General features: G+C 51.1%; 1 protein-coding gene across 9 annotated transcripts; it reads left to right on the forward strand.

Annotated features, from left to right (window-relative positions):
* UBN1 (ubinuclein 1) lies at positions 1-27747 on the forward strand. 9 transcript variants are annotated; one of them, XM_012576795.5, is made up of 18 exons: positions 1-125; positions 582-996; positions 2560-2646; positions 3518-3613; positions 4149-4283; positions 4729-4832; positions 5951-6380; positions 11366-11436; positions 12549-12678; positions 13209-13327; positions 13789-13911; positions 14732-14875; positions 17649-17699; positions 18789-18831; positions 19140-20363; positions 21732-21984; positions 22290-22379; positions 25327-25516. In XM_012576795.5, the coding sequence occupies exons 2-18, from the start codon at positions 757-759 to the stop codon at positions 25377-25379; spliced, it is 3393 nt and encodes a 1130-aa protein (XP_012432249.5). In that variant the 5' UTR covers positions 1-125; positions 582-756; the 3' UTR covers positions 25380-25516. The 9 variants fall into 9 exon arrangements, with proteins under 9 accessions (XP_012432249.5, XP_012432254.5, XP_012432242.5 ...); XM_012576800.5 differs by lacking the exon at positions 22290-22379; XM_012576788.5 differs by lacking the exons at positions 14732-14875; positions 22290-22379 and having other exon boundaries at positions 25327-27747.
* The last annotated feature ends 213 nt before the right edge of the window (positions 27748-27960 follow it).

The raw sequence follows: 27960 nt of genomic DNA on the forward strand, positions 1-27960 counted from the left end.
GGCGTGGTCGCCGGAGCCGTCGCTGATTGGCTGCGGCGCGCGCGGCCCGGCGCGAGGGCAGCACCGCTCACGTGACGCGGGCGCGGGCCCGGAGCGGCGGCGGCGGCGGCTCCGTCCCGCCGGCGGTGAGTGAGGGCGGGCGGTGAGTGAGGGCGGCGGGGCGGGCCCGGCGCTCCCCTCCGCCCCCCTCCGCCCCGCGGCCGCGCTCCTGCGCCCGAGCTGCCTTCCCGGGCCCCTCTCGGCCACCGAGCCCCGCTCGGCCCAGGGATACCGCCGAGCGGGCCTCCGTGCAGCGGAGATCAGGCGGCCCGAGCGCAGCCCCGGCCCCGGGAGGGGCAGCACAGCCCGGTGTTTGTGCCCCGGGCTCCTGGGCCGCGTCAGAGCGAGTGTGGCGGGCTCGTTCTGTTTCCCCGGTGCTGCATTTCCTTCAGCCCTTACAAGCGGAGCGCTGTGGCGTGAGGAGAGAGAGCTGCAGCGGAACTGGAGGGATAGCGAGGAACTCCCAGTGCTGGAGCAAGACTGGTACAAGGATTGACTTTTTCTTTCTTCCTTTCTTTCCTTTTTCTCTCTAACGATTGCAGCAGGCGCTCGCAGCACGGCCCTTTGTCACTTCCCGGGCAAGCTCCAAAAGCAAAGCACTTGTTGTGCTGTCCGCATCCCGAGTGATCCGCGGTGAAACCCCTCGGTGCGCCCGCCAGACCTTTCCTGCTGCGATGGGAACGATGCCGTGAGGGCTGGCAGGGCCGGGCCATAGCCATGACAGAGCCCCACCGGGTGTCGTTCACCACTCTGCACGGGCCCCTGAGCAGCAGCTTCCTCAAGAGGTCTCGCAAGGACGAGGCAGAGCAGCCCCCGGAGCCGGAGCCGGCGGCCACGGCCGTGCGCATCACTCTGACCCTCTTCGAGCCCGACCACAAACGCTGTCCCGAGTTCTTCTACCCAGATCTCCTCAAGAGCTGCCGGGGGAAAGTAAAAGGGGGTTCTTCAGGTGATAAGGTAAGTGTCCCTGGGGGGCTTGGGGAGCCTGGGTTGTAGCTGAAGGTCTCAGGGGTTCTGAGAGTTGGGTGTGTGTTTGCTGTGAGGTGGGAGGAGGAGAACTGACCCCAGGCCGGGGTTCTTGTTGTCAGGACGCACTGTGTCACTCCTTTGCCCTGGCTGGAGGTTGGTGTTGGGAGGGTGTTGTGCTGGTGGCAGGTGTGGGATGTGATGCTCCTTCAGGTTGGAGTGGCTGGATCTAAAGTGAGTTTTGGTACCTGGGTGGCTGGCAGGGACAAAGAGCTGTTTTCCAAAGAGCACCAAAGGAGACATGAATGAAAACTCCTGTAGCATCTAAAGTTTGAGTTAGGAGTGTTTGTCTATGAAAAGAAACTTACTGGATTCTGTTCCTTTTATTGTTCACCTTGAGGACTGTTAGCAGTCAGTTGATGTTTTATGCCACTTAATTTTGGTGTTTTTTTTTTTTTTTGAGGGTTGGGAGGAGCAGAATAGGTAGAAAAGCAGAGCTAGGAGAGTACCCAAACCACAGGGACACTCTCAGAATCCCAGCAGAGTTTGACTTGCAAAGGGCCGTAAAGCTCATCCCATTTCAGCTCCTGCCATGGGCAGGGACACCTTCCACTGTCCCAGGTTGCTCCAAGCCCCATCCAGCCTGGCCTTGGGCACTGCCAGGGATCCAGGGACAGCCACAGCTGCTCTGGGCACCCTGTGCCAGGGCCTGCCCACCCTCCCAGGGAACAATTCCTTCCCAATATCCCATCCATCCCTGCCCTCTGGCAGGGGGAAACCATTCCCTTTGTCCTGTCCCTCCATCCCTTGTCCCCAGTCCCTCTGCAGCTCTCCTGGAGCCCCTTTAGGCCCTGGAAGGGGCTCTGAGCTCTCCCTGGAGCTTCTCCTCTCCAGATGAGCACCCCCAGCTCTCCCAGCCTGACCCAGAGCAGAGGGGCTCCAGCCCTTGGGGATCTCCCTGGGCTCCCCTGGACTCTCTCCAGCAGCTCCAGGTCCTGCTGCTGTTGGCCCCAGGGCTGGAGCAGCTCTGCAGGTGGGGTCTCACCTGAGGGGGCAGAGGGGCAGAATCCCCCCCTGCTGCCCCTACCAGGGCTCAGCCCAGCCCAGGGGGGTTTCTGGGTGCTCATGGCTGGGACAAGTCCAGCTGTCACCCACCAACAGCCCAAATCCTTCTTCCAGGGCTGCTCTAAATCTGTTCATCTCTCAGCCTGGACTGATCCTGCGGGTTCCAGGGCAGCACCAGCGTTTGGCTTGGTTGGACCTCGTTAGGTTCCCATGGTCCCAGCTCTCCAGCCTGCCCAGGTCCCTCTCTATGCTCTCCCATCCCTCAGGTGTGTCAACCACACCACACAGCTGGGTGGCACCTCCAGACATGCTGAGGGTGCCCTGATCCCACTGTCCATGTCACTGATGAAGATGTTGATCAGCACTGTCCTAAAGGATTTATCTGAGCTTCTGCCCAGCTGCTCCAGTCAGGATGGGTTTAATTCCTGTGGTTTTGGTGGCAGTGTGTCAGGATTGGCTGTCATTGTTTTACCCCTTTTGTTTCTGCAGAAGAAAGACCCAGCTGATCCCTTCAATGATGAGGAGAAGGAAAGGCATAAAGTGGAGGCTCTTGCTAGGAAGTTCGAAGAAAAATATGTAAGTGTTTCTTCTTTAAGTTATGTTATTCTTTGGGCTGGGCAGTGCTGTTCAGGTCTCAGGCAGTGCTTTTAATGCTCACTGGCTCTCGAGTTCTTGTTCTCCCCCAGTCCTTTATCCTGGCTGCCATGTGCTGGTTTTTATGTTCTTTTTCTGTCTCAGGGCTGCAAAAATAGTTCAGATTCATTTATAAATCAGATGAGTCTGATTGAAGCGAATTACACGAACTAAAGTGAGCAGCAAATCACTTACTGTGATTGATAAAATTAAGTTTTCCTTAAGCAAAAATGAATTCCTACGCCTTGTTGCTGTGGCAGGATGGAATGTTCCGGGTCTCTGAGCACGGGGCTGTGATGAGTGCACTGCCCTCAGGACAGTGCTGCATGGGTCTGTCTTACCCCTGCCTTTTGTTCTTCCTTTTGCATTAGTTCTGTGGTTGGCACTAAAACCACACTGTGGATTTTATACCCTTTGGCACTTTGGGGTAGCAAGTTGTGTGTTGTTTTGTGACACAGATTTGGCCCGTGGGTCACCCTGACACACTCTGTGTGTGTTTGATGTCTGTACCTGCTGGAGCACCTAGAGAAGAGCAAGCCCTGTGGAAGAGAGCCCTGGCAGGAATGTTGGAGGGATGCAGACCCAGTTCAGTGTGGGGTCTGGCAGGCAGTTTTTCATTTGGCTGCACTGTTTTGTTTCTGTATGGCAAGGCTTCAAACTGGATTTACCAGACCCTGGGAGTGATGGGAGCCAGCCCTGGTTTGGTTCTGCTGTAGCTTTTCTGTCCTGGAGCCAGTGCTGCTGTCCTGTGTCAGGGTATCTCCGTGGTACTGGGAAAGAAAAGTGATCACAGTGTCCATGTTTCCTTGTTCAGGGTGCCAAGAGGCGCAGGAAGGACCGGATTCAGGATCTGATTGATATGGGGTATGGCTATGATGAGTCCGACTCCTTCATCGACAACTCGGAAGCTGTGAGTGCTGGGCGTGTGAGAGTGGCTGGAGGTGCTGCCTGGGAGGCTGAACCTGCTCTGGGAGCGAGCCACCAGGCTGCCAGGGCCAGGGAAGGAGAGCTCTGGGGCAGCTGATGGCAGGAGATGCTGTGGCATTCCAGCCTGCTCCTGGGGGAGCACAACCTCCTCAGTCTCCTGACCAGGGACAGCTCTTGAGGAGATGGCTGGAGCTGAGTCAGGGAGCTTTGGGTGGGGTATCAGGAAAAGGCTCTTCCCCAGGGCATGGTCAGGCACTGGAACAGCTTTCTCAGGGTTGTAGCAACAGCACCAAGCCTGTGTGAGCTCCAGAGCATTTGGACAACGCTCTCAGGGATGCACAGTTGGGATTGTTGGGGTGTCTGTGCAGGGCCAGGAGTTGGACTCAGTCCTGAGGGATCCCTTCCAACTCAGCATGTTTTGTGATTCCATGAATCCCACTGCAACTTCCAAGCAGCTGAGCTGTGGAATGAAGTAAGCAAGGCCCCAATGCCAATAAAGTGTCCTCTGTTATTTCCAGTACGATGAGCTGGTTCCTGCCTCTCTCACTACCAAGTACGGAGGGTTTTACATCAACTCGGGAACGCTGCAGTTCCGGCAGGCCTCTGAGTCTGAGGATGACTACGTCAAAGAGAAGAAGAAGAAGTGTCCCAAGGTCAGGAAGGCAGTTTTCTGCATTATTCCCTCTGTCACAGCTCAGAGCTTGCTGCATGAAAGTGTGTTAACATCCAGAGTGGGAGAGATTCCTGACTTGGTGTGGACAGAATAGGGATAGGCACTTGAAATCTCATTGTATCCTAAAATTTCTTAGTAAAATGAAGCATGTCTGGCATGGATAAGACTCTGGTGGGGTTACCTGGCTACCTGGTTCCCAGAGGGAGGTGACAGCAGCTCCCTGTCACCCTGGAAGTCACAGCATTATGGGGATGCTGTCAAATGCTGGAGGCAACATGTGCCAGAACCGTGGTGGGGGATGTAGGGGCATTGAGTTAATGATCCTGTGTTTTCACATTCCTGGGAGAGGTCCCAAAGTGGCTCTGGGAGTGCTGGTAATGTTGTGGGAAACTCTTTGATTGTGACTTGTTTTTAACCCTCTGCAGAAGCGGAAGTTGAAAGATGGGGGTGAAAAAATAAAGAAGAAGAAGAAAGATGATTCTTATGACAAGGAAAAGAAATCGAAGAAATCCAAGTTTCCAAAGGCTGGGTAAGGAGGGGAGGAGGGAATTCTTGCTGCTCAGCTCCTTGTTTCAGGTTTCCAGGTGGCTGCAGTAGGAGCCTGTTGCAGTGTGGGGTGGCTCGAATGCTTTGCAAACACCAGCACATTTTCCAAACCCCTGTTGTTTCCCAGGTGGGAAAGAAAGGCAGGGGATGATCAGGAAAGGAGCACAGCTCCACAGCAGCAGTGTGTGAGCAAAGAGGGGCACAGCTGGCTGCAGGAGTGGTGTTTTTGGTGCTCTGTTTAGGCACTGGCAGTGGGAACAGATATGGAGAGGAGAGAGCAAGATAACAACTGTTGGGATGAGGCTGTGGGAGGAAAGGCAGGTGGGAAGGGCTCGGGATGTAGAGTGTGGGGCTGGCAGGGAGGCAGAGGTTACAAGGCAGGCTGTGTTACTGCTCTCTCTGGGCAGTCCTTTGTACTCCTGCCCAAAGTATTTCTTGGATGAGTGCTCAGCTCTTTTGTAGCTTGTGGGCTGTAAAATGGAGTGGTTTTTCTTTTTGTTCTGAGTCATCTCGTGCTGTAGCTCTGTCCATGCTTTGGTCTGCCTGGCCTGTCTCTTTCAGTATCTATATCTGTTGCTTTTGCATTCATTTCCTGTATTTTCTTCCAAAGTTTTTTTCCTTCTTCCTTTAGCTATTGTTTATAATTTATTTTTTCCTGCATGGATCTGCTTTTGGGCAGCAGCAGCCCGTGTGTCTGATGTGGTGTCATCAGTGTGTGATTCCTTCAAAATGAGCAAGGAAAGGAATTTGCTCTCCTGGTTTTAACACAGCAGAAACTTCACACTAGCTCTGTCCTGCCTCAGTTCCTCTGTACTAATTGTGCATTTCCCAACCTTCCTTGCTGGAATAACAATAATATCATGTAGCTGAATGAAAGCAGAGCTCTGTGGAGGTGGTTTAAGCCCCAGCACCTCTCTGCAGTGAGTCAGCTCTGAGCTGAGATGAACAGCCAGAACCTTAAGACTTTTAGAAGCTGTAAAATACTTTTTCTGGAATACTTTTTCAGGGAATTGTGCCTGAAGTGAACTGGGGGAGAGGGGACCCTCTCTGCTCCTTGATCTTGTATTCAGTTCCCTTTCCCCCTTTATACTTTGTTTGCAGCTTCACAGCATTAAATGCAAGTAAGGAGAAGAAGAAGAAGAAATACTCTGGAGCTCTCAGTGTCAAGGAGATGCTGAAGAAGTTCCAGAAGGAGAAGGATGCTCAGAAGAAAAAAGATGAGGAGCAGAAAGCGGTGACTCCTTCCCCAGCAGACCCTGCAGCCCCAAGGGAGGCAGAGGCCATGGCTGACCCTCTGCTGTCCCTCTTTGGCCACGCCAGTGACAGTGACCTGCTCCAGGCAGCCACAGCCATGGACTCCCTGAGCGAGCTGGACCTGGAGCGGCTCCTCAGCGAGTCCCCGGAGGGCAGCCCCTTCCCTGAGGTGGAGGATGGCAGCGACCCTGGCTTGGAGCAGGAGTTCAAGCAGCCACCATCCCTCCCAGAAGGGCTGCCAGCCCCCCTGGAGAAAAGGATCAAGGAACTGGCTCAGGTACAGAGGGGCAGAGGGGCTGGTAGGGGCTCCAGCTGTGCTGTGTGTGTGTGACTGGAGGGTCCAGCTGTGCTGTGTGTGTGTGACTGGAGGGTCCAGCTGTGCTGTGTGTGTGTGACTGGAGGATCCAGATGTGCTGGGAGTGTGTGTGTGACTGGAGGGTCCAGCTGTGCTGTGTGTGTGTGTGACTGGTGGCTCCAGCTGTGCTGGGAGTGTGTGACTGGAGGTTCCAGCTGTGTGTGTGTGTGTGACTGGAGGATCCAGCTGTGCTCTGTGTGTGTGACTGGAGGATCCAGCTGTGCTGTGTGTGTGTGACAGAGGGTCCAGCTGTGCTCTATGTGTGTGTGTGACTGGAGGCTCCAGCTGTGCTCTGTGTGTGTGTGATGGAGGATCCAGCTGTGCTGTGTGTGTGACAGAGGGTCCAGCTGTGCTGTGTGTGTGACTGGAGGATCCAGCTGTGCTGTGTGTGTGTGACTGGAGGCTCCAGCTGTGCTCTGTGTGTGTGTGACTGGAGGGTCCAGCTGTGCTGTGTGTGTGTGACTGGAGGATCCAGATGTGCTGGGAGTGTGTGTGTGACTGGAGGGTCCAGCTGTGCTCTGTGTGTGTGACTGGAGGATCCAGCTGTGCTGTGTGTGTGACTGGAGGTTCCAGCTGTGCTGTGTGTGTGACTGGAGGTTCCAGCTGTGCTGTGTGTGTGACTGGAGGCTCCAGCTGTGCTCTGTGTGTGTGTGACTGGAGGCTCCAGCTGTGCTCTGTGTGTGTGTGACTGGAGGATCCAGCTGTGCTCTGTGTGTGTGTGACTGGAGGCTCCAGCTGTGCTGTGTGTGTGTGTGACTGGAGGCTCCAGCTGTGCTGTGTGTGTGTGTGACTGGAGGCTCCAGCTGTGCTCTGTGTGTGTGTGTGACTGGAGGTTCCAGCTGTGCTGTGTGTGTGACTGGAGGTTCCAGCTGTGCTGTGTGTGTGACTGGAGGCTCCAGCTGTGCTCTGTGTGTGTGTGACTGGAGGATCCAGCTGTGCTGGGAGTGTGTGACTGGAGGTTCCAGCTGTGCTCTGTGTGTGTGTGACTGGAGGATCCAGCTGTGCTGTGTGTGTGACTGGAGGATCCAGCTGTGCTCTGTGTGTGTGTGACTGGAGGTTCCAGCTGTGCTCTGTGTGTGTGTGACTGGAGGATCCAGCTGTGCTGGGAGTGTGTGACTGGAGGCTCCAGCTGTGCTGGGTGTGTGTGACTGGAGGATCCAGCTGTGCTCTGTGTGTGTGTGACTGGAGGATCCAGCTGTGCTCTGTGTGTGTGTGATGGAGGGTCCAGCTGTGCTCTGTGTGTGTGTGACTGGAGGGTCCAGCTGTGCTCTGTGTGTGTGACTGGAGGTTCCAGCTGTGCTGTGTGTGTGTGTGACTGGAGGGTCCAGCTGTGCTCTGTGTGTGTGTGACTGGAGGCTCCAGCTGTGCTGGGAGTGTGTGGCAGCACCCAGGGACAGAGCACATTCCAGTGGGGAGCTTCTCAGATCCCCTGGGATCACACCTTTGTGTCACTCAGTTTCCTCTGAGTGATTTTATTGAAGGCCCAGATGTCAAGTGATGTCCAAGTGCTGGACCTTGTTAGCCACTGAAAGTAACTCTTGAGATCACACCTGATCAGGATTCCTTCTTTACCCCTCTCACAAAAGTGTGGACCTGATGCAAGAAGTAATTTGCAAAGTCAGTTTGACACGAATGAGACGTGAATTACTGAGGCTGGAGGGCTGCTTTGGGCTGGGATAGAGGAAGTTTTCTCCACAGTGGCAGTTTTGGGGCTGTTTTGAATTGTGCTGTAAAAAGAGCTGATAACCCAGGGATGTTTTTGTTCCTGTTGAGCAGGGAGTGCTCAGGCAGTGCCAAGAGCTTTGCTGCTCCTCACCCCACCCTGCCAGGAGGGGCCTGGGGGGCAGGAGGAGCAGGGAGGGGACACAGCCAGGAGAGCTGATCCCAACAGGGATGTCCCAGGGCAGGGGGGTCATGCTCAGCATATAAAACTGGTGGAAAAAGGAGGAAGAGGGGCATGTTTGGAGTGATGGCAGCTGTTTTCCCACATGATACATGTGCTGGAGCCCTGCTGTCCTGGGGATGGCTGAACACCTGCCTGTCCATGGGAAGTGGGGAATGAATTCCTTGTTTTGCTGTGCTTGCATGGCTCTTGCTTTCCCTGTTACACTGCCTTGTCTCAGCCCATGGGTTTTCTCACTTTTACCCTTGTGATTTCTTGCCCCATCCCACCTGGGGGAGGGAGCAGCAACTGTGTGGGGCTGAGTTGCAGGCTGGGGTTAAACCATGACAAGGACAAATCCCACCATAATATTTTTAATGTGCTGTGCTGGTGAGGACACTGAAGGGGTGCCCAGTGTTGTGTGTGTAAAATGAGAGGGTGCAGCTGGAAAGCGTTGCCACAGTTCTGCACTGGGAGAAGGCCTGGAAAGCCCTGTAGATGGGGCTGAGGATTTACTAGAACCATTTCCATGTCACAGGCAGATCCTTTGCTGAAGCTTGGGTACCACTGGAGCGGCACCAATTTGGCAATTTGAGTCCTTCAGCCATTTTTAACATCTGGTTGTTGGGGTACCAACAGGCTGTAACAGATTTTTCGCTTCTTTTCTGTCAAGGTTGGGATTAAATAATGAGATGGTATTTCTTGTTCAGACTCAGGTGTTTATTAGTTCTTATCTATGTCACAGTCTCACAAATCCTGAATTCTACAGTATTTTGCTCTAACAAGGTAGAAAATTGCCATGTATCTCTCTCTACAAGATGTTTTAAGGATAAACTGTCCAATTAAAAAATGATACGTAATTAATTTTACTTTTAACCCAATAACCAACCACCCATGCCTGCAATGTGTCTTTTTTATCCAATTACACAAAACCACCCAAACCCGTGGAGAAGAAGGACTAGCCTCTGCCCTAAAACCTCCATCCTGCTTACTGTATTCTATAGCCCTAAACTCTGAGTTTCCCACCATGTAATATTACACACTTCTATTCAGACTCCACACCCACAATCCCAGTGCCATCATTCCATTTTGGAAGCTTCTCCACGGCCTCAGGTCAATGCAGAGTTCTCCTGGGGGTCAGTGCCTGGCAGCACAGAAAGGCTGAAATTCTCAGCAGCCAGGGTTCCAACAAGGGAGTGGAGTATATTAATGTCTAGAAGGATGATTTTATGTCTTTTCACCAGTAACTCCTCCTACACCTGGGCTCCTGGGCTCACCCATCTTCTCCATAATGTGCTTTGGGAAGCTGCAGTCTGTTTTGGAGAAGGAAAATATTGTGTGCTAGATCTGGGATCCCTTCCTGGCATGTCAAAGTGTGCTTGAGCTTTGTGGTGTGAGGGATGTCACCTTCAGCCTGTCAACAAATGCTGGGAAGTTTTGTTCCTGCTGCTGATGTGGTTTTAAACATTGATTTTAAGTCATAAACATGCCCTTGGAGCTCTGTGGTGGCTCTGCCTCCTGGGGCACTTCAGTTTAAAGCACCTCTTACTTAAGTGAGAGATGCTGAGTAACTCCTGTTACTGTAGATAAGCTGCTCTTAGAGAACTGTTCTGCTGAGTTGTGCAGTGGGGGTGATGAGGTGGGAGGAGAGGAGGAACTGAAACAACTATTGCCACAGCTGATAAAAATAATGGGCTCTTGGTGGATGTTTCTGTTTCAGAAAGCACCAAAATAGCTGTTTGTAACTGTGAGTTAAAGGAGAGCATTTTGGAAGTTCCATGGAAGATATCAGGTTAATGGTTATGGTGTTGTGAAACAGTTTAATAGCACAGTCCCCACTGATTTTCCTGCTTAGATTTTCTTGCTGCTGTGTCTCTTGTTGCTGGGTTGTGGGTGTTAAGAAAAGAGACAAACTGAAACCTCTGGGTCGGTTAGGACAGTGGGCCAAGAGCTCAGGTGGCAAGGAAGAGGTGCTGTACCTCTGCCTGAGAGGCAAGTCTCTTCATCCCAGAGGTGGGAGCATCTCCTGAGTTAAATGGAGCCTCCAGGCATTTCCTCTTCTACTTGAACTGCTTTGACTTTAACCCTCTCCTTCCTAAGTAATTTTCCTGTCGAGGATTCTCCTTAGCACTGAGTCTTCTCCTTTGAGAAGAGAAGACTCCTCACCTGCTGCTGGCAGGGAGGAATGTTCACCCTCTGGGCATAAATTACTTCTGAGTGATAAATCATGGGATTTCAAAATCCTCTCCTGGTCTGCTTTCCCATGCAAGGAATCACTAACTCATGGTGGTGCCTTGTGCCAAATCCCAGTTTTGTTTATATCCCCACTCAGAAAAAAACTGAAAGCTTTTGGCAATTTGCTACTACCTCATTAATCTCTTGGAATTATTTTTCTGCTGGACATATTTTTCATGGGTGTGATGTTTTTGGGCAGCACTTTGTGAGCTGCAGTCATGGCTCAGGAAGCTTCCTGAACAGGACTTTTTTTTGTTTCCATGGTGTTGACTGGGAGTAACACATCCCCTGTGGCTGTGACTCTTCTCTGTTGGTGTCTTGGCTTTGTTTCCAGACTGATTTAGAAAACCTGGTGATAATTCTCCTCAACCTTGCTTAGTTGTGATTAGGATGAGCTTTCCTGGTCCAGGGACAAGCTCTGTGCTCATATTCCACCATCTACTGAGAAGCTAAAACCATGTCCTGAAGCTGTTGTTGTCCCCATGGCAAGTTTGCCAAAGAAGTCACCAAGCCACCTCCTTTGTCCCAGGAAATAGAGGACTCTTCACTCCAGAGTGGTAAGTCCAGTTCATCTGGAGAGGAGAATCCAGACTGGGAAGGTCACCAGATGTGCAGGATGTGGTGTTCCCAGGTCAGGCAGGGCTGGACCTGAGCTGGGGAGGTTCACACTTCTGCTGTGACAGAGTTTATTTAATAAAATTGTGCCTTGTTTTGCAGTAGTTTCGTAGACACCTGGTTGCTTGTGCCAGCTGTGAAGTGCTGATGATTTGTGTTATTTCCTGACTTCCAGGCTGCCAGAGCTGCTGAGGGAGAAGGCAAGCAGAGATTCTTCACTCAGGACATCAACAACATCATACTGGAGTAAGTGCTACCAGCAGAGAGGTATGGGAAAGGAGAGCATTAGGCAGAGCATTTCTGGTAAATTCAGGAGCAGGTTCAGCAGGAATTGTGGGGCTGTCCTTGCACAGGTCTTCCAGGTAAAACACGCCCAGAATAAGATGAAAGTCTCCTATAAATGGCTTTCAGTTGAAATATGATGAGTTAGGAGAATGTTGGAGGGAATGTATCCAGGCCTCTTATTCTCAAGATGCTGCCTGATATTTCTGTGCCTAAATTTGGTCACTTGACCTGTGAGTTTAGCTTGATGCAAGACCAGTAAATCTCTTCCTGTGAGAGATATCAGGTGTGGTTTTGCTACTTAACTTACATGCTATGTAGAATTATTTATAACTGGGATAAGGCTGCTGTGTTCAACTGGTTCTCTGGGAAAACTGGAGGAATTCCATTCCTGCTCTGCGTTTTGAGGCCCCAAATTACAGAGTGCCAGTGTTGCTCAGGCAGCTGCAGATAATGGCTTCATTCTTCTGCCAGAGCCTGGAGAGCGCTGATGAATGCACAGGGTTTTTTGATCAGTGCTATAATACTGACAGCCAGACTTTAATTTCATTAAGGTTTATCCAGGCACTTGCAGGGAACTGCCAAGGGGAGTTTGGGACTCTGTTTCCCTCTCATTTCCAGGGCTCATTACCACCTTCCAACATTCCAGTGCTGGCTGCACAAATAGTCCTTCTCTGATGTCAAACTGATCACTGTAGCCCAAAAAGTCACCCAATTTCCTCCATCTTGTCCCCTTTGGACCCCTAATCTAGAATCCTAAAATTTCACTTTTGCACCCGTGCCACACTTAATTATTACTCATATCAAACACTCAGAGCTGGTAATTCATCCTGTAAGATTGAAAACTCTTTTCCATGGACAGAGATCACAGCCAGTGTCTCTGGGGGCTCTGTCCAGGGGGGTTCCTGACCCCTGCCAGGGTCCCAGACCTGCTAGGGCAGCCAGAGGGAAGCTCTGGATTCCCTACTGAACCAGGCCGGGGATCCGACACTCTGTCCCTGCCTGGCAGTCCCCTCGGGGTGGCACTGCTGGCTCAGGGTCCCTTGCACCCTGCTGACTCTGTGTTTGTCCCGCAGCATCGAGCTGCAGACGCGGGAGCTCAGCAGCCAGGTCCGCTCGGGGGTCTACGCCCACCTGGCTGCCTTCTTCCCCTGCAGCAAGGACACGCTGCTGAAGCGGGCACGCAGGCTCTACCTCTACGAGCAGGTGAGGGGAGCGGCCAGCACGGGCTGGGCGGGGGGTGGCCCTGCTGGGCACCCCCAAACCGCCGTGTCCTCCAAGGGGCACTGTCCCGGCACGGGGGGTGGGCTGGGGGCTGGAGCTGGCTGGATTTTGGTGTCCCAGCCATGGGAACACTTCAGGGTGTTCTGTGTGGCAGCAGCTCTCTGGCCACAGAGAGAAACAGACAATTTCCCCAGGCATCGCTCTGGGGTAAGTCTGTGAGAAGAGCAGAGAAAAGAATAAGAAATAATTCTTATCTTAACTTGCTGCACCTGGTATTGTGAACATGTGGAATGTGTTACAGAGATTTATTTACCAAAGGGTGGTTTCTTAATTAACTACTGATGACGATGTTTTAATTAAAAAATGAATGAACTCCACCTGAATTGAACTAACATCTGAAAGTATAGGTTTCTTAGTAAAGATTATTGATCAGCCTTCTGTAAATACATGGATTCTGTGTGAGTTACTGCCCAGTCCTGGCCCGTTGTGCTGACAGCTCTGTGCTCCTGCAGGGTGGCCGACTGAAGGAGCCTCTGCAGAAGCTGAGGGAAGCCATTGGAAGGGCCATGCCAGAGCAGGTGGCCAAGTACCAGGAGGAATGCCAAGCCCATACTCAGGCCAAGTTTGCCAAGTAAGCTCCTCATTTGCTCATTCCCCATCTGTAGCTTTTCCCAGCAGGCTCCCTGTGGCCTGGAGGCTGCTCCCCTGAAGTTTGCCATCTCTTTTTGTTCTGTAGGTTAAATTTCCTGACGGGCATTGATTGGCCTAATTAAGCTGTGTGTGTTCTTTGTGCTGTCTGTGGCCATGCCAGCTACAGCAGCACTGATGGGACCAGAGCTTGGCTGCAGGGTTTTGCCTGTGCAGGCATGTTCTTAGGAACATGGCAGCCTGGGAACAGTCAGGCTGGATTAGTCCCATCATCTCTATTACAAAATATTGGGAGATTTCCTAACCTTCAGCCCATAGCTCAGTTTGTACACAAAGCCAGAGATTGCTGATACTGAGCCCTCTGTCCAGTGCTGTTCAGAGATACTTAATCCTCCCCTTGAACCTGCAGGATGATCACTTCCACCTTTTCTGTCTCCATTTTAGGATGCTGGAAGAGGAAAAAGACAAAGAACAGCGAGTTTGTTCTGATGATGATGAGGATGAAGAAAAGGGAGGGAAGCGTGTCGCGGGCCCACGGAAGAAATTCCAGTGGAATGATGAAATCAGGTTTGAATAACTCAGATATTAAGCAAACTCATGACCTGTCTTACTCTTTGCAGTTGGTAGGGAAGCATTTTGGTGTCTGTGTTCTGTTTACAAGGCAGTGCTGATCACCTGTAGGAACAGTCAGCTTGGAGGTTGGTGGCACATGGTGTTGTTCGTGGAAGCCATTACTGCATTTGTTGCATCTCACCCTGAGAGAAGTGCTGAGAAGCCTCTGTGCAGAGTCCAAAAGAGTCAGATCTTTGGGAACAGAAGGGATTCAGCTGAATTGCTGACATCCTACAGCCCAGACTCTTGACATGCCCAGGTTCTGGCTGTGGAAGCAGTTGAAGCTGTTGGGTTTTGCTCCCCCTGGCACTCGGGGGACTGACAGGGATGGGAGTGCTGAGAACAGGGGAGAGTGACAAAGAGTAAAAGGAAAATCAGTCCTGCTGTCTTTTTCTTCTTATTCTGGAGCAAATCAATTTGTGCTGCTGATCCCTGTAGGACATAGCCAGCTGTGCTTCCTGCCTTCTCCTTGCTGAGAGGTTCAGTTCTGTGGTTGTTACTGGTGCCTGTGGCTCTGGCACTGCTTTACTGCCTCAGCTGTTTCAGGAGGTCACACTGGGAAGGGGTAACAAGACTTTTCTCCCTGGTGCATCCATGTGTGTGCACACACAGAGCAAGAAATGTGCTTTTCCCTTCTCCTTTCCTGAGGAGGCAGTGCAGGGTTGTCTTAGCAAGGTGTGTCTTGGTGTATTTATCCAGCCAGGATAAAGAGAATGATCTCCAAGTGGGAAAGGTCAATCTGCATAACTGTATGTGAAATCTTCCTGTTCCTCAGGGAGCTGCTTTGCCACTTGGTGAAGATTAAATTGGATGGTTATGACCTTGACAAGAATAAGGCTCAGTCTCTAGAGGATTATGTGAAGACCTTCCTAGAAGGAGAGGTGAAGCCCCTTTGGCCAAAAGGCTGGATGCAGGCCAGGTGAGCAAGAATCAAGGGATTCCTTGTCCCAAGGGACCTGGGAAGGTCATTAGTCCTGCCCTTGCTCAGGGAATGGCTGGCTTCAGAGTTAGATCAGAGTGCTCAGGGCTTTCATATGTGGAATTTTGGAAATTCCCAAGGATGGAGATTACCACAGCATTGCTGGGCTCCTGTTCTGGTACTTGATCACTCTTCAGGAAATCTTTTCTCCTTATTTCCTATAAGAATTCCCCTTGCTGCACTGAACTGAATATTCCCAGCTTTTGTTTTTTACTGTGCACCTTTGAGAAAGGTCTGGTTCCATCTTGTTCCTGTCCCCACCACTCTTTAGGTAGTGGAAAACTGCCATTAGACTCCTCCTGGGGCTTCTCTTTTTCCAGGCTGAGCAAACCCAGTTTCCTCCACCTCTCCTTGGCTGTCATGTGTGCCTGTTTCTTGGGATGTTTCCAGTTTGCTGGCATCTCTCTTGGATTGTGGGGACCCTGAAACTGGATCTGTGTCCAGATGTGTCCTCCCAGGTGCTGAGCAGGGCATGGTTTGCTCTCAGCAGGACACCTCTGCAGCAGTGGCTTCCCTTCCCTTGCCCCCCAGGTCCTTTCCTGCAGGGTTGCTGCCCAGGGTTGTTCCATTCCAGCTGCAGGACTTAGTGCTGGATTTACTGAGCTTCACAAGGTTTCTGTTGGTCCCTTTCTCCTGCCTGGGGAGGGCCCTGTGAATGGCAGCACTGCCCTCCAGCATATTCTCCCTCCTCCCTCTGTCCCTTTTCACCTCACCTTGATCTCGGCCTGAGTGCAGCCAGGACTGTAAATGGCAGTGCTGAGTAGCCCTGGTGCTGTGTTGATGTCAGGCAGGTGCCACTGGCAGGTGGAACTGGCACTGAGGTCAGGTCCAGGGCCGGTCTGTGCTTTCTCAGCTCTGTAGTACAAAAGATCCTTTATAATCACAAGGGATACATTTTTCAGACACTTTGGGAAGTCTTCCCTGGACTATTCTCAAAAGAAGACAAAGTAGTAAAGTTTTAGGGGCTTATTAGAGTGAGTAGAATTTGTTGTGGTTTCTGTACCCTCACTGCTGTTTCCTGCTCTTTCCCACTCTCCATCATGCCTGCCCTCAGCTGGCAGTGGCAGAGAGCCACACAAATGGCAGAGTCCCTCTGCTGGGACTGTCATCACCTTCTGGCCTGCTTTGTTTTGCTCTGTACTTTTAAAGAAAGAACCACTTTGCAGTCTTACTTGTGGAATCTTTAAGGTTCCTTCCAGCCCAAGCTGTTCCATGATCTGTCTCTTTGCATTTCACCAGCTGGGCAGTGCTGTCTTCTCTGCTGAATTTGCTTTCTGGGTGTTGGGAGATAAAGGAAGATGTGGGTAGCAGTTCCTAAGAGCAGGAAGTATGAGTGGCACATCAGAAATCCATTTGGAGGTGTCCATGGCTGTTTGTTGCAGTTGAATGTGCACAGGAAGCTCAGTGCTGAGCGTGGTTGTAGTGTGGTGGTGCAGGAGCTGAAAGATGGCAGTAGGAGGTGGGGGAAGTTAGTGCTTAGTTAATGAAGATTTACCCAGCCTGAGGGTCTCAGCTTGCCAGGTTTTAAAAACTTTTCTTTGAATAAATGGAAATTAAAATCTTCAACTCCAAGTTTGATGTTGTTGGGCATTCAGGTGTTCACCCAAGACTCAGTGTAGGAGGCACTTCCAGTGGTACAGTAAGTAATGCCTCAGTAAAAGTGGATTTCCTGTGGCTTTCCAGTGGCTCAAGGACAATGGTTTCTCCTGCTGGGACTTGAAGTTGGACTTGATCTTTCTGGGTCCCATCCAACTCAAGATATTCTCTGACTTGGTGGTTTAAAGACAGAGGGTAGAGTGACAGCCATAGGGAGGGATTGGTAGCTCTAGAAAAACAGTAACAATTTAATGGATAAGTCAGCTTGATTCACTGTCATCATGGTCTCAGAAGTTCATCTGTAAGAAGAACTTGAAGGTGGACAGAGCAGCAATTTCATGGATGGGTTAGAGAGACCCTTCCATGAGTCTCTTTCCTCCTTTTGAACTAAGAGATGATTAACAGAATGTTAGGTTCACATAAGCTTGCTTTTTAAGAGAAAAATGATGACAAAAGTCTGTTAATACCAGCCAGGAATCACATTCCATGTGCCAGTACTGGAGGAATGTCTCTAACTCCTCCCTGACATGTAAGAGGGCAGCTGAGGGGCAGCTGCTTTGGGTCAGAGAGGGATTGGAGGAGGCTCTGGTTCACCCTCAGTAGTGCAGGGCTTTGGGAGAAGCTCAGTCTGTTGGCTGTGCTCAGTCAGTCCTTCCAGAAGGGGTTGTGATGTACAGAGTCACCTCAGCTCCAGGCTGGGGCACAAAGGCAGCCCAGACCCTTCTCCATTGCTGGCTGAGAGGCACAGGACGGGAACTTTCTCCCTGGAGAGCTCTTGGATGATCTCGGGCAGCAGGAGGGCCCTGAGTGATGATGATCTTGCCTCTCCAGTTGGCTTTATAAGCTTTTATAAGCTGGCAGAGCTTTTTCCTTAGGCTTTGTCCAACCACTGCCTTAATGGCCTTTCCAGTGCCCACAAGCATTGCTCCCCAGAGAGAGAACTGTGTGGGGCAGCTCGGGATGATCTTCCTGGCAAAGGGCTGAATATTTGTTTGCTCTCTGTGGTTTCAATTTCACCAAGTCCCCTGCTGTACTCTGCAGCTCTGTCTCCAGTGATCCCAGCTGCTCTACTGGGTCTTGCTGGATATCACTTCTCATTGCTCTCTTCCCTTCTTAGGACACTGTTTAAGGAGAGCAGGCGTGTACATGGACACCTCACATCAGTCCTGTGAGTATCACAGCATTCCTTTGGAGTGAAAACTGGTGATCTCCATTCCCTGGGGCCTGGGGGGATCCTGCAGGAGCACCTGAGCTTGCTTGGCTCCCCCCACACACATCAGCACTGCTCCCTTTGGGGAGCTCTAGGGAGAGCAGCTGTTTGTGTGTGACGTCTCCCAACACTTTCCTCAGGTGCTTTAGCCTTCAATAAGGTCAAAAATAACAACTTTAAAGCCAGGTTGCCTCTAGTTCAACAGCCTGGAGTCAGGCCTCTGTGCTGGGCCTGGGAGGCTCAGGGAGGTAAGGTGGAGTGTGATCACTGCAGCCTGTTCAGTCGGTCCTTGCTGGATTCTGGATTCCCTCTGTCTTGTTGCTGGTTCGAGGAGGGGTCACCATGAGCTCAGACTGGTGAAGGTGGGTGCAGCAGGCTGGTGGGTGGCACACCAAGAGCCATCAGAATCCAGCTGGGCAGGGGCTTGAATCCAGAGGGTCTCACGGATCTTGCTGGTGGTTGATAATAGATGAGGATGTGTGGATTTAGGCTGGTGTCAGCTTGGCAGACAGTCCTTTTCTTGGCATGGGTGAGTGAGGGGAAGTGGAATAGGGTGTAGAGTCATCCTTCCCTCAGCCACACCACCCAGCAGCTCAGGGATGTCTTGTACCAGAGATTGCATCTGACCAGATCTATTCTCTGGGAGTTTGGCAGATGCTTTTGCACCCTTGGCTTCTTCTGGGAACCCAAAAGAGGGGTGTAACTTCTGCAGAACAGTCTCTGTGCCAGTTTCTCTCTCAGCGCTGCTGTAGGAGGGCAGCAGTGGGGTCCTGCAGCTGCTGCAGGACGTGTGTGTGGGTGTTTCACTGCTCTGCTGCCCTTCCAAGACTGCTCCACTCCCTGATCCGCTCCCTGGGTGGGAGCTGAGGCTTCCAAGAGCAGCAACCAAATGTCATGTGGTTTTGAATCCTAGCAACCTGAGATGCTGCCTCTGTTCCCTGCAGAGACTCAGTGGATCATCACTAGCAGGGCCCAGGTGTGCTCCCAGCTGGCTCCTTCCCTGGGGGCAGTCACTGAGCCCTGTTTCTCTTGTCTTCCTCCAAACAGGACAAAGAAGAAAGTTATAGCTCCTACCAAGGTGAAAGTGAAGGTGAGTTCTATTTTCTGATTCTCATGGCTGGTATGTGCCAAAAGTCAAGTGACTGCCACCCTGAGCCCTGTGTTTGAGCTTTGTATCAGCTACTGTGAAATGGCTCTGCTCAGTATTTGGATTGGAAAAAACAAGTGGAACAGCAGCTGAAATTGATGGCAGTGGCAGTTGGGAGGGAAGTGGAGGCACATGGGCAGAGAATATGTGTATCCTGCCTTTTATCCCCAAATTGTGAACCTTCCCATCCCTTTTCAGCAGTAAACCCTGTCTCTCTTCTGACTGTGCCTTCTCCTGTGATGCTGTTCCAGGACTCTTCCTGCAAGCCAGAGAAGAAGCTGTCGGTGTCTGTCCCCTCCCTGCACTCGAGCAGCACCTTGGCCATGTCCTCAGAGCCCCAGGGAGGAGCCTTGGGCATCAGTGCCCAGACCAGGGAACTCCTGCCCCTTGGGACAGCCCAAGCTGCCAGCAGCACGGCCACTCCTGCCACCTTCAAGGATGACTCCTTGGATGAGGACTTGATTCACAACCCCACCTCCTCCCTGGAGGCCGTGTCCAAGGAACTGGCTGTGCTGAACAGCAGGGCAGCAGGGAGCCCTGACTTTACTCTTCCTGCAGCTCCAAAAGCTCCACCAGAGAAGATCCCAACTCTTGCATCCTCAGAGGAGAAGAGGACATTTCCAAAGCCCAACCCTTCCCCTACATCATCCTCTGGTTCCCTCCAGTCTCCTCTAAACTTCCTAGCCGAGCAGGCCCTGGCGTTGGGCCAGTCTTCTCAAGACAAGAAGACAGAGAACTCTAATTACAAAGAGCATTCCTGCCAAGCCTCCCCCAGCAAAATCCTTCCTGATGCCCACCAGGCTAAACAGAAGCACCACAGCCTGGTCAGGCCAGGCCACGGGCCCCCAGCCTCGGCGCCGGTGCCGGGCTCTCAGGTGAAGGTGTTCCACCCTGGGGCTCAGCTCCAGAAAACCTTCACCTCCCCAGCTCCCTTTGTCAAACTGCAGAATCCCAAGTCCTCCACCCCTCTGCCCCAGCGCTCCCTCCTCCAGCAGGTCAAGTCATCAACCAAAGCTCAGAGCTTCCATTCCTCCACGTCCCCGAGCAGCACCCAAAACTCCAGCAGCTCCCACAAGAGCCAAGGCTTGTCCTCATCATCTCTCAGCTACGCCGGGAAGCACTCGGCTGGCTCCGGCTCTTCAGGACAATCTTACAAATCGCCTTTCGTCGCTGGGTCCCTCTCCAAGCACGGGGCTTCTTCCAGCAGCTCCTCTGGAGCTCCTGCCAGCCAGGGCAGCTCCTCTGGGACTTTGCTCCCCAGCGTCCCGGCCCCTTCCCCGGGCTCGGCCTCCGGCCGCCCGGCCTCGGGCTCCTCGGTGAAGAAACCTCCCGTTTCCCAGAAGCTGACCCTGGTGGCACCTCCCGGGGGCTCCAACGGAGATTCCAGCGGGGGCACCCAGGGGGTGGCCAAGTTGCTGACCTCGTCCCTAAAGCCAGCTGTGGTCAGCAGCACCGCAGCCTCTACCTCCGTGCCGGTAAGGGGGCTGTGCTGGGAGCTCTGCCCCTGTCACCCCCTAAAGGGGGCACTTCAAAAGCAGTTGCTGAAGTTCTTGAATGACTGTCTGGATTTCAGCTGCTTTAGATGAGAAATTTGTGGCCTTTGCCCTGGGCTTGCCCTCCAGAATTCCAGCTTTCATTTTCAGCTTAAATAACCACTAAGCTGAATACTGTGCTGCCTTCCAAAGGGCAGTTTTTGCCCTGGCTATGTCATGATGCTGCCCTGGCTTTGCGAGTTATGGGGACAGTAGGGCTCCCATTTGGATTAAGAGAAAGTGCAGTAAGGTAATTTATCACAAGAGATAAAATTGATTGCATAAACTAAAAGTATCATAATGAATTTGTCATTAATTAGATCTATAAACTTAGCCTTCTTTAAATTATTCCAAGTAATTTTAATATTCTTGCCACTTTTGTCATGACTGGCCATAGAGTAAATTACCTGTGGTTACAGAATTGTGGAATCATTCAGGTTGGAAAAGCCCTCTAAGATCATTGAGTCCAACCAGTCCCTCAGCACTGCCCAGGCCACCTCTAACCCAAATGCCACATCCACATGGCTTTTAAATCCTCACAGATATGGTGACTCCACCCCTTCCCTGGGCAGCTGTGCCAGTGCCTGATAACTCTTTCCATGGAGAAATTTTCCCAATATTTGTTGGGACAGAACATTTCAGGAGGGACTTCTGGGTTGTCAGTACAGACTTGTATATTACAATATTGTATGACTTAATGGTATAAGTGGCTTAATTTTTATCTATAGCAAAAAAGTAATAGTTCCTAACATTGTCTCCATTTTTTGTTGGCTGCTTATGCCTGCCTTCATTTGTGCCCCATGGAAAGAGCTGGGAAACACAAGGAGTGAGTTTAAATGGAAAGCATGTACTGCTCAGGTTATGTATCTTGTCTGTTCCTGAGCTGGAGAGCTGGGAAGGCTCAGGCTCCCCAGTGGTGCCTGTCAATATGAGAGAGATCCTAAATAGCATCCCGGGGTGCCTTGGGTGTCAGACCATGGTGCCTGGAGCTGTCGGCAGTGTGTGCTGCCATAAGTGAGACCCCTGGAACTCACAGGCAGTGTGGAAACTTTTCCTCTGCCTAATGGAGGCACAATTCCAGAGCAAGGGAGTCATGGAGGCAAATCCAGCGTGGCCACATTCAGAAGAGCTGGCTTGCCAATGTCCATCTGCAGATGGCCTCAAGTGTTGGCATCTCTTGGGCCCTGGCTGGGAGGGTGCTTTTTCCAAGGGGGAATTCTCAAGCATTCCATGTTTTGCAGATCTGTAAGTAGGAATGATGCTGTACCTTGATTCTCCCCCTCCTGACTGACCTTTTCCATTGCTTTGCAGAAAGGAACTAGTGGAGCTGTGCTGCTAACAAGCTCTTCCTCCTTAAGTGTACTGGCTCCATCCTACAAGTCCAACAACCCAAAGCTGCCAGCTGCCCTGAGCTCCACCCCGTTAGGTATTATCTCTCCTATTCATTCTTTCCCTCTCCATGTCATCTCCTTCAGTTCCGACTCCTCCCCAAAAGCAGGAGTTTCCAAGGATGCAATAGTTACGGGACCTGCTCCGGGAACTTTCCACCACGGCCTCGGGCACAGTGAGTATCCCTCTGCTCACCCGGGTGTCACTTGTGCCTGTGCTGTCACACAGAACATCAGTGCTCTGCTGGGCTGCCCCATTGCACACCAGCCCATCTCTCTGGCTGTTGCTTTGTGCTGTGGTCCCTGCTTTTGTATCTCCAGCAGTTGCATTTGGAGAACCTCGGGCACATCCCTAGATCTCGCCCAGAAGTGCCAATAACTGGAACCCAACCTCTGCTAACTGCTGCAGCATCTCTGCTCATTTCTGTCTTGGATGTGTATTTGTTCCTTTTTCCCTCTCCTCTCTTTGTTTTCTCTCTAGGTCTTCTGGCTGGTTTGCACTCCAGCCCCCACCACGCAGCGCCACTCCCACACTCTGCCCTGTCCACTCATTTACCACAGAGTTTGCCAGGTAACTTGTCAGATGCTCGTGTTTGTCTTCTCCCTCGTGAGTCTATCTCAGCAGGTCCTTCCTTCAGGGCTGAAGCCAAAGGGGTTGTCCATGTTTTCCAGCTGTGTGGTTGTCCCTAAAGCCTCTCTGAGGTACAGAGTGAGGGGCTGGGAGCAGCCTGGTGTGCTGGAAGGTGTCCCTGCCCATGGCAGGGAGTGGAACAGGATGGGCTTTAAGGTTCCTTGCAACCCAAGCCATTCCATGATTAGGAAGAAATTCTTGGCTGTGAGGGTGGGCAGGCCCTGGCACAGGGTGCCAAGAGAAGCTGTGGCTGCCCCTGGATCCCTGGAAGTGTCCAAGGTCAGGTTGGACAGGGCTTATAGCAGCCTGGGCTGATGGAAAGTGTCCCTACCTGTGGCAGGGGTGGAATGGGATGGCCTTTAAGGACCCTTCCAATCAAACCATCTTGGATTCTGTGATTTCTGGAATGATGAGTCCTCGGTGCTTACAGCAAGTGTTGGTTCCTGCAGATACTCGGAGTTATCCTTACAGGATGAAAGCTGTGCCTGTTTGTGCACAGCCTGCCAGGACTGCCCTGGAATGAATATTCCAGCTCTGGGGAGTTTTGTTCCTGGTGGCCTACATAAAATGTGTCAGACCAGACTGTCTTGTGTCTGTGCACTGAGGTAATTGCCAGCATCTCCTTCATGACAAGTTTGTAGTGTAAATGCAGATTGCTCCACTTGCTGCTCACACCATGATTTGGCAGTTCAGCCTGTTCCTGCCCCAGTTTGATGCCTGCAGAAGTGATGCATAAAACAAGACTTTTCCAAAGAAGGAGAGAAGTAAGGAAAATTGAAATTCAGCGCCTGCAGGTCGTGCTTACCTGCTTCAGGGAGCTGCTTATTCCCCTGATAACTCCTATTTCTGCTTTCTTAGGTGTGTTCTTTAGCACTTCAGTGCAGTTCAGTGCCATTATCTTAGTACCTGCTCCTGTTGGGATGGTCTTCCTGGGCTAAGTGAGCCTGATTTAGGAGTGCTAGCCTGGTCCTGTGGCTGTGTGCATGGATAACCATGTACCATCCTGGAGGAGTCATGGAATAAAAGGCCTTTGCTGAGCACAGTGCTTGTTTGCTGAAGAAGGAAGAGTGTGTTGTGCACTCATGAAAATGCAAAGAATTGGTTGGATTTGCTTCCTTTGCTGAAGTTTGATGTGGGTTGTGCCATGCTGCTGTGGTAGAGCTGAAGAAGGTCCTGGCAGTGATCACTGGTGTGACAAACCCTTCCTTCCTGTTTGTAAATCACACTTCCTGGAATGAGATCAGAGACTGCACCTTCAACATGGCTTGTGGAATATATTCCCTGTCACTGAGGAGCAGCTCTTTGTTCCTTTAGTTGAGGGAGTTCAGAGTGATCACTTCACTGTTGTTCATAGGGCTTATAACAGAAGAATTTTTTTGATGGACTCTTCAGCAGGATATAGGGCCAGAAGAGAAAAGACCACTGGGAATAAGTGAAGGAAAATTGACCATGGATCCAGCTTCAGCAAGGACCTTCTTTCTTACTTGGTGTTTTCACTTTGAGATGGAGCCTGGTGCTGCCATCTCTTGGGACATTCCCAATTCTGGTGTTTTGGAGGAGAACACAGTAGATATTTAAGTGACTCCCATAACCTTAAAATGAATTCCTGTGTTTGGTGGCACAAGCTGTGTTTGGCTGTGCCCACACGTGCCCACAGCTGCATTGCTGTGTTTGAACATTGCAAGATGCGTGGGAGGTTGCTGCAAATGCAAGAGAATTGATGCCTTAACTAAAAATGCTTTTGTCCATGTTCATCCAAAAGCCTCTGAGCAAAGAGCATCCAGTGCTTATCTGTGTGTGGTTGGTGCTTCTGTTGCTGGTGGAGGTTCCTTGTGCTGGGGCTGGGAATGTGGTGCTGGGAATGTGCTGGGCTGAGCTCTTGCATGCAGAGGAGCTGTTCTTGGCCTGCAGGAGAAGCTGCTGCTGAGTGCCACTGCTGCTTAGCGCACGTCTCAGTACTCCCATTTGTTCATCACAGTCTGAAGTAGTTTTAATTGTCCTGGAAAACTTTTGCTTCCCTAAATTTCCTTCCTTTTTCTCTCTTCAGTGCATTTTCTCTTTTCCTCCACATCCATTCCTTTCTGTTCCATCAGTGGTGAGATTCCTATGGATCCTGTTGCTATCACTGGCCACCTAAAGCCTTTATTTAAAAAGCACCTAATTCAATAATCCAAAAAATAATCAGTAAAGCACCTAAAGCCCTACCTGAAAGGAGTTTCTAGGTGAGGGGTTTGCCTCTTCTCCCCCACAACCAGTGACAGGACAAGAGGAAACAGGAAAGTTGAGTTTGGACATCGGGAGGAGTTTCTGTGTGGAAATTGGTGGTCAGGCCTTGGCAGGGGCTGTCCAGGGAGGTTTGGAGTCCCCGTCCCTGGAGGTGTCCAAGGAAGGCCTGGACATGGCACTCAGTGCTCTGGGCTGGGCACAAGCTGGACATGGGTCACAGGTTGGACTCCATGGTCTTGGAGATCTTTTCCAACCTCAGTGATTCTGTGATTACAACAGCAAAAATGTACAACGGGTCACTTCCAACCAGCTGTTGGTAAGGCAACCACACCGTGTATTTTGGGATTCCTGGAGGGGGAGATGTGGCAGGGTGGATTTAGAGAAGGGCACAGGCTAAGGAGTTCCCTGGCAGCTGGAATTGTGTTGTGGGGCTTCTGCTGGGAGCCCACAGGGGACCTTCAGTGCTTCCCTTGTCCCTTCCTCAGAGCCTGGGCTGCTCCCAGTGGAGAGATGTCTCCAAGCACATCCTCTTCTTCTTGCTCCCTTGGTGCAGGGAAGGAAGAGTAGGTCCTTCCCTCTGTGCAGAGGCCTGGCTGTCCCAGCTGCCCACCCTCCATGGGCTGGTGCTGATCCCCTTCCCAGCTGTTTTATTTTCTTTCAGATGCTTCTCAGCTTCACGGCAAAGGGTCCAATGCACAGCAGCGCAAGTTGTGACGCCTGCAAGGAGGGGAGCTCCAGCACCCATAGGATAAAACCCAGAGGAACAGGTCATGGACTTTGGATACCAGCTGTGTATTTTGATTTCTGTTTTTTTTTCCTTATTTCTTTTTTTTTTAATGACAACTGGAGAGACTGAACTGCAACAAGGAACTCATTGGGGTGTCTGCTCAGAGGCTTTCAGAGCTGAGCCCCACACATGGGGCCACCTGGAGCCATGCCCTGATGAGAGGAGCCTTTTGTAGCACTGTTTATTGCTGCTGCCCTTCCTGCATTCCCTGGCACTGGCAGTAGCTGGAGCTCACAGGGAGGCTCGGGTGGTCCTGCAGTGGATTCCCACCCACCTGTGTCTGTAGCTGCCAAGTACCTCCAAGTCCAGTTACCTCCTTGGTCTCCCCGTGGAGGGTATGAAAGGTGCTTCTTTCTTCTGCTTTGGATTTACTTGGATACTTCTAGCACTGCCAGTGCTTTCTCAAAGACATTTGAGTAACTTTCCAATTGTACTATAAAACTGTGCTACACTTAATTGGAGGATTTAGCATTTCCTGTGTGGTGAATTTGAGGAACCACCTGATGTTCCCCTCTGGAGGAGAAGGAAGACTCTAGAGACTAAACACATTTTTAGATGCAGTCATTGACTTTTAGAATTCTACTTCTTTTGAGTTTTTGGATTTTTTTCCCTCCAAAGGGATGCTTTTTTCCTGCTCAGTTTTATCCTCATTGCCATCGAATGCATTGGATTGAATGGGATACTTCTTAGCATGTCACATGGATCGGAAGACATAATTCCAGTGCCTTTTATGGTGGAGCAAGAATGGACTAGTGACACACATTTCAGCCCTATTTTGTGTGCTCCTCAACCCTTTTTTAATCATTCTGTATTTAAAATGTATTCTGGTTTATTTAATAGAGCTTTTTATGGTTGCACATCAGAAAAAAAGACAAAAAAAAAACCAACAAAGCTGCACTGTCTGGACTTCAGTGGTGACCTGGTGACTGAGCACAGCCCCAAATCCAGCAGGAGCACCAGTTCTCATCCCAGTATGTGCAGGCGGGTTCCAGGCCCTCCCCTAAAGCCATTCTTTCCTAGGGTTGTGAGTTAGGATCAATTTGGTGGGCAGAGGGAATGAGCGAGATGAACCAAGGTCACGACCTGTCAAAGGAATTCCAGAGAAAACCACTGCTCTCCTCAATGGTACCTGCACCAGGATCACATGCTCAGCACAGCTGCAGGAACAGGGGCCGTCTGCAGTCAGGGGGTGTCTTTTCTTATCAATTTTTTAAACTTTAGAGCTAAATACTCCCCCTGTGCACCCCCTTTCAGGCTAAGGCGGGCTGAGGCTCCACCTGAGCTTTCTGAGGTTTGGTTTCCTGCTCTGCCCAGTCTGTCTTCTCTCAGGCCCCCACAGCCACATCCCAGTTGTGTAGGGGTAGTGCTGATCCATGTAGAATTTACTGGTATTCCAAGGAAAAGCTTGTAGCTTCCTCCTTGAGCTTTGGGGAAGGATGCTGACCCCAGGATATCAGCAAATGTCTGCTTTAGTTTCCTCTAGTTTTTATTAGGATCAGAGAAAGGCTGTTTTCAATTTGAGCTGATACATAACTGCCCAGGATCAGTGAGTTGATTGTATTTCAAATTAATGGAACAGCTCAGATTTCAAGTCTGTTTACAGAAAATACCTAGGCTGTAGCAGAAGAGCCAAAGACAGAACTCGTGTGGGTAAAGTGAAGCACAGCATTTCCTGGTAGACTCTGAGCAGTGGATGTCGCGTGGTTCCTGTTGAAGGTCTCATCCTGAGGGGTGCTTGGCACCTTCACCTTCCCCTGGGAGCCAAAAGCTTGGGACACCTGGCAGGACAGGGGCTCTCAGTGAGTGACTCGAGGTACTGGATCTCCTCCCTCTCTTTGCTTTCACTTGAATGCTTCTGCTGGGAAGCCCCCGTGTGTGCGACCAGAACAGAATGCCCTCCTCTAGGAATTCAGCGAAGCCTCTTGCCTCAGGGAAATGTTTATGTGGTGGAAATTCTGTGGGATATTTTTTCTTTACATGCTATAATGAATGAGTGAGTGGTGTGGAGCAGAGTGACAGCAAGGCAGGCCCATGCAGAGCAGCTGATGGGAAGCCAGGCTGGCACTTCTGCCTTGGTGAGGCAACTTGCAGCGCTTCCAGGATGGAATGGGGAGGGATAGGCTCCCAAGGCACTTACCTGGGGATAGCAGTTCCTTTTGGGTGTAAGAGCTGCAGTTTACTATTCTATTTTTTTTTATGTGTGTTGGCACTGTCTTGCTGAAGATGGTGGGGGTGGTATGAAAAATGTTAATCTTGTACAGAACAACTCAATAAATTGTTTCAAACTTTCCAAAACACTTCTTTTCCCCAATCTCCTTACCTCTAGTTCCCTGATTTTTTTCCCAAGAATTTCTGTTGCAGCTTGGATGCTCATCTGTGTCTCAAGTGAGTAATGAATTATTGACTGTTTTAAAGTCTCCTACATGGTGAGTGAATGGCAGCTGTATTACAGCTGTTGGCAGGGGTAGGAATGTTTCTAATCATTCCCTGTGCTCCTAATGGTGCTTG

Source organism: Taeniopygia guttata, chromosome 14 (assembly GCF_048771995.1).
Source record: "Taeniopygia guttata chromosome 14, bTaeGut7.mat, whole genome shotgun sequence".
Taxonomy (NCBI): Eukaryota; Metazoa; Chordata; class Aves; order Passeriformes; family Estrildidae; genus Taeniopygia; species Taeniopygia guttata.

Excerpts from the sequence above, each read along its gene's own strand:
- UBN1 (XM_072935609.1), top strand. The coding sequence starts at position 757 with ATGACAGAGCCCCACCGGGTGTCGTTCACCACTCTGCACGGGCCCCTG. Across the intron at positions 6,381-11,365 it reads GGATCAAGGAACTGGCTCAG|GCTGCCAGAGCTGCTGAGGG; the intron begins GTACAGAGGGGC and ends CCTGACTTCCAG. Across the intron at positions 14,876-17,648 it reads AAAGGCTGGATGCAGGCCAG|GACACTGTTTAAGGAGAGCA; the intron begins GTGAGCAAGAAT and ends TTCCCTTCTTAG.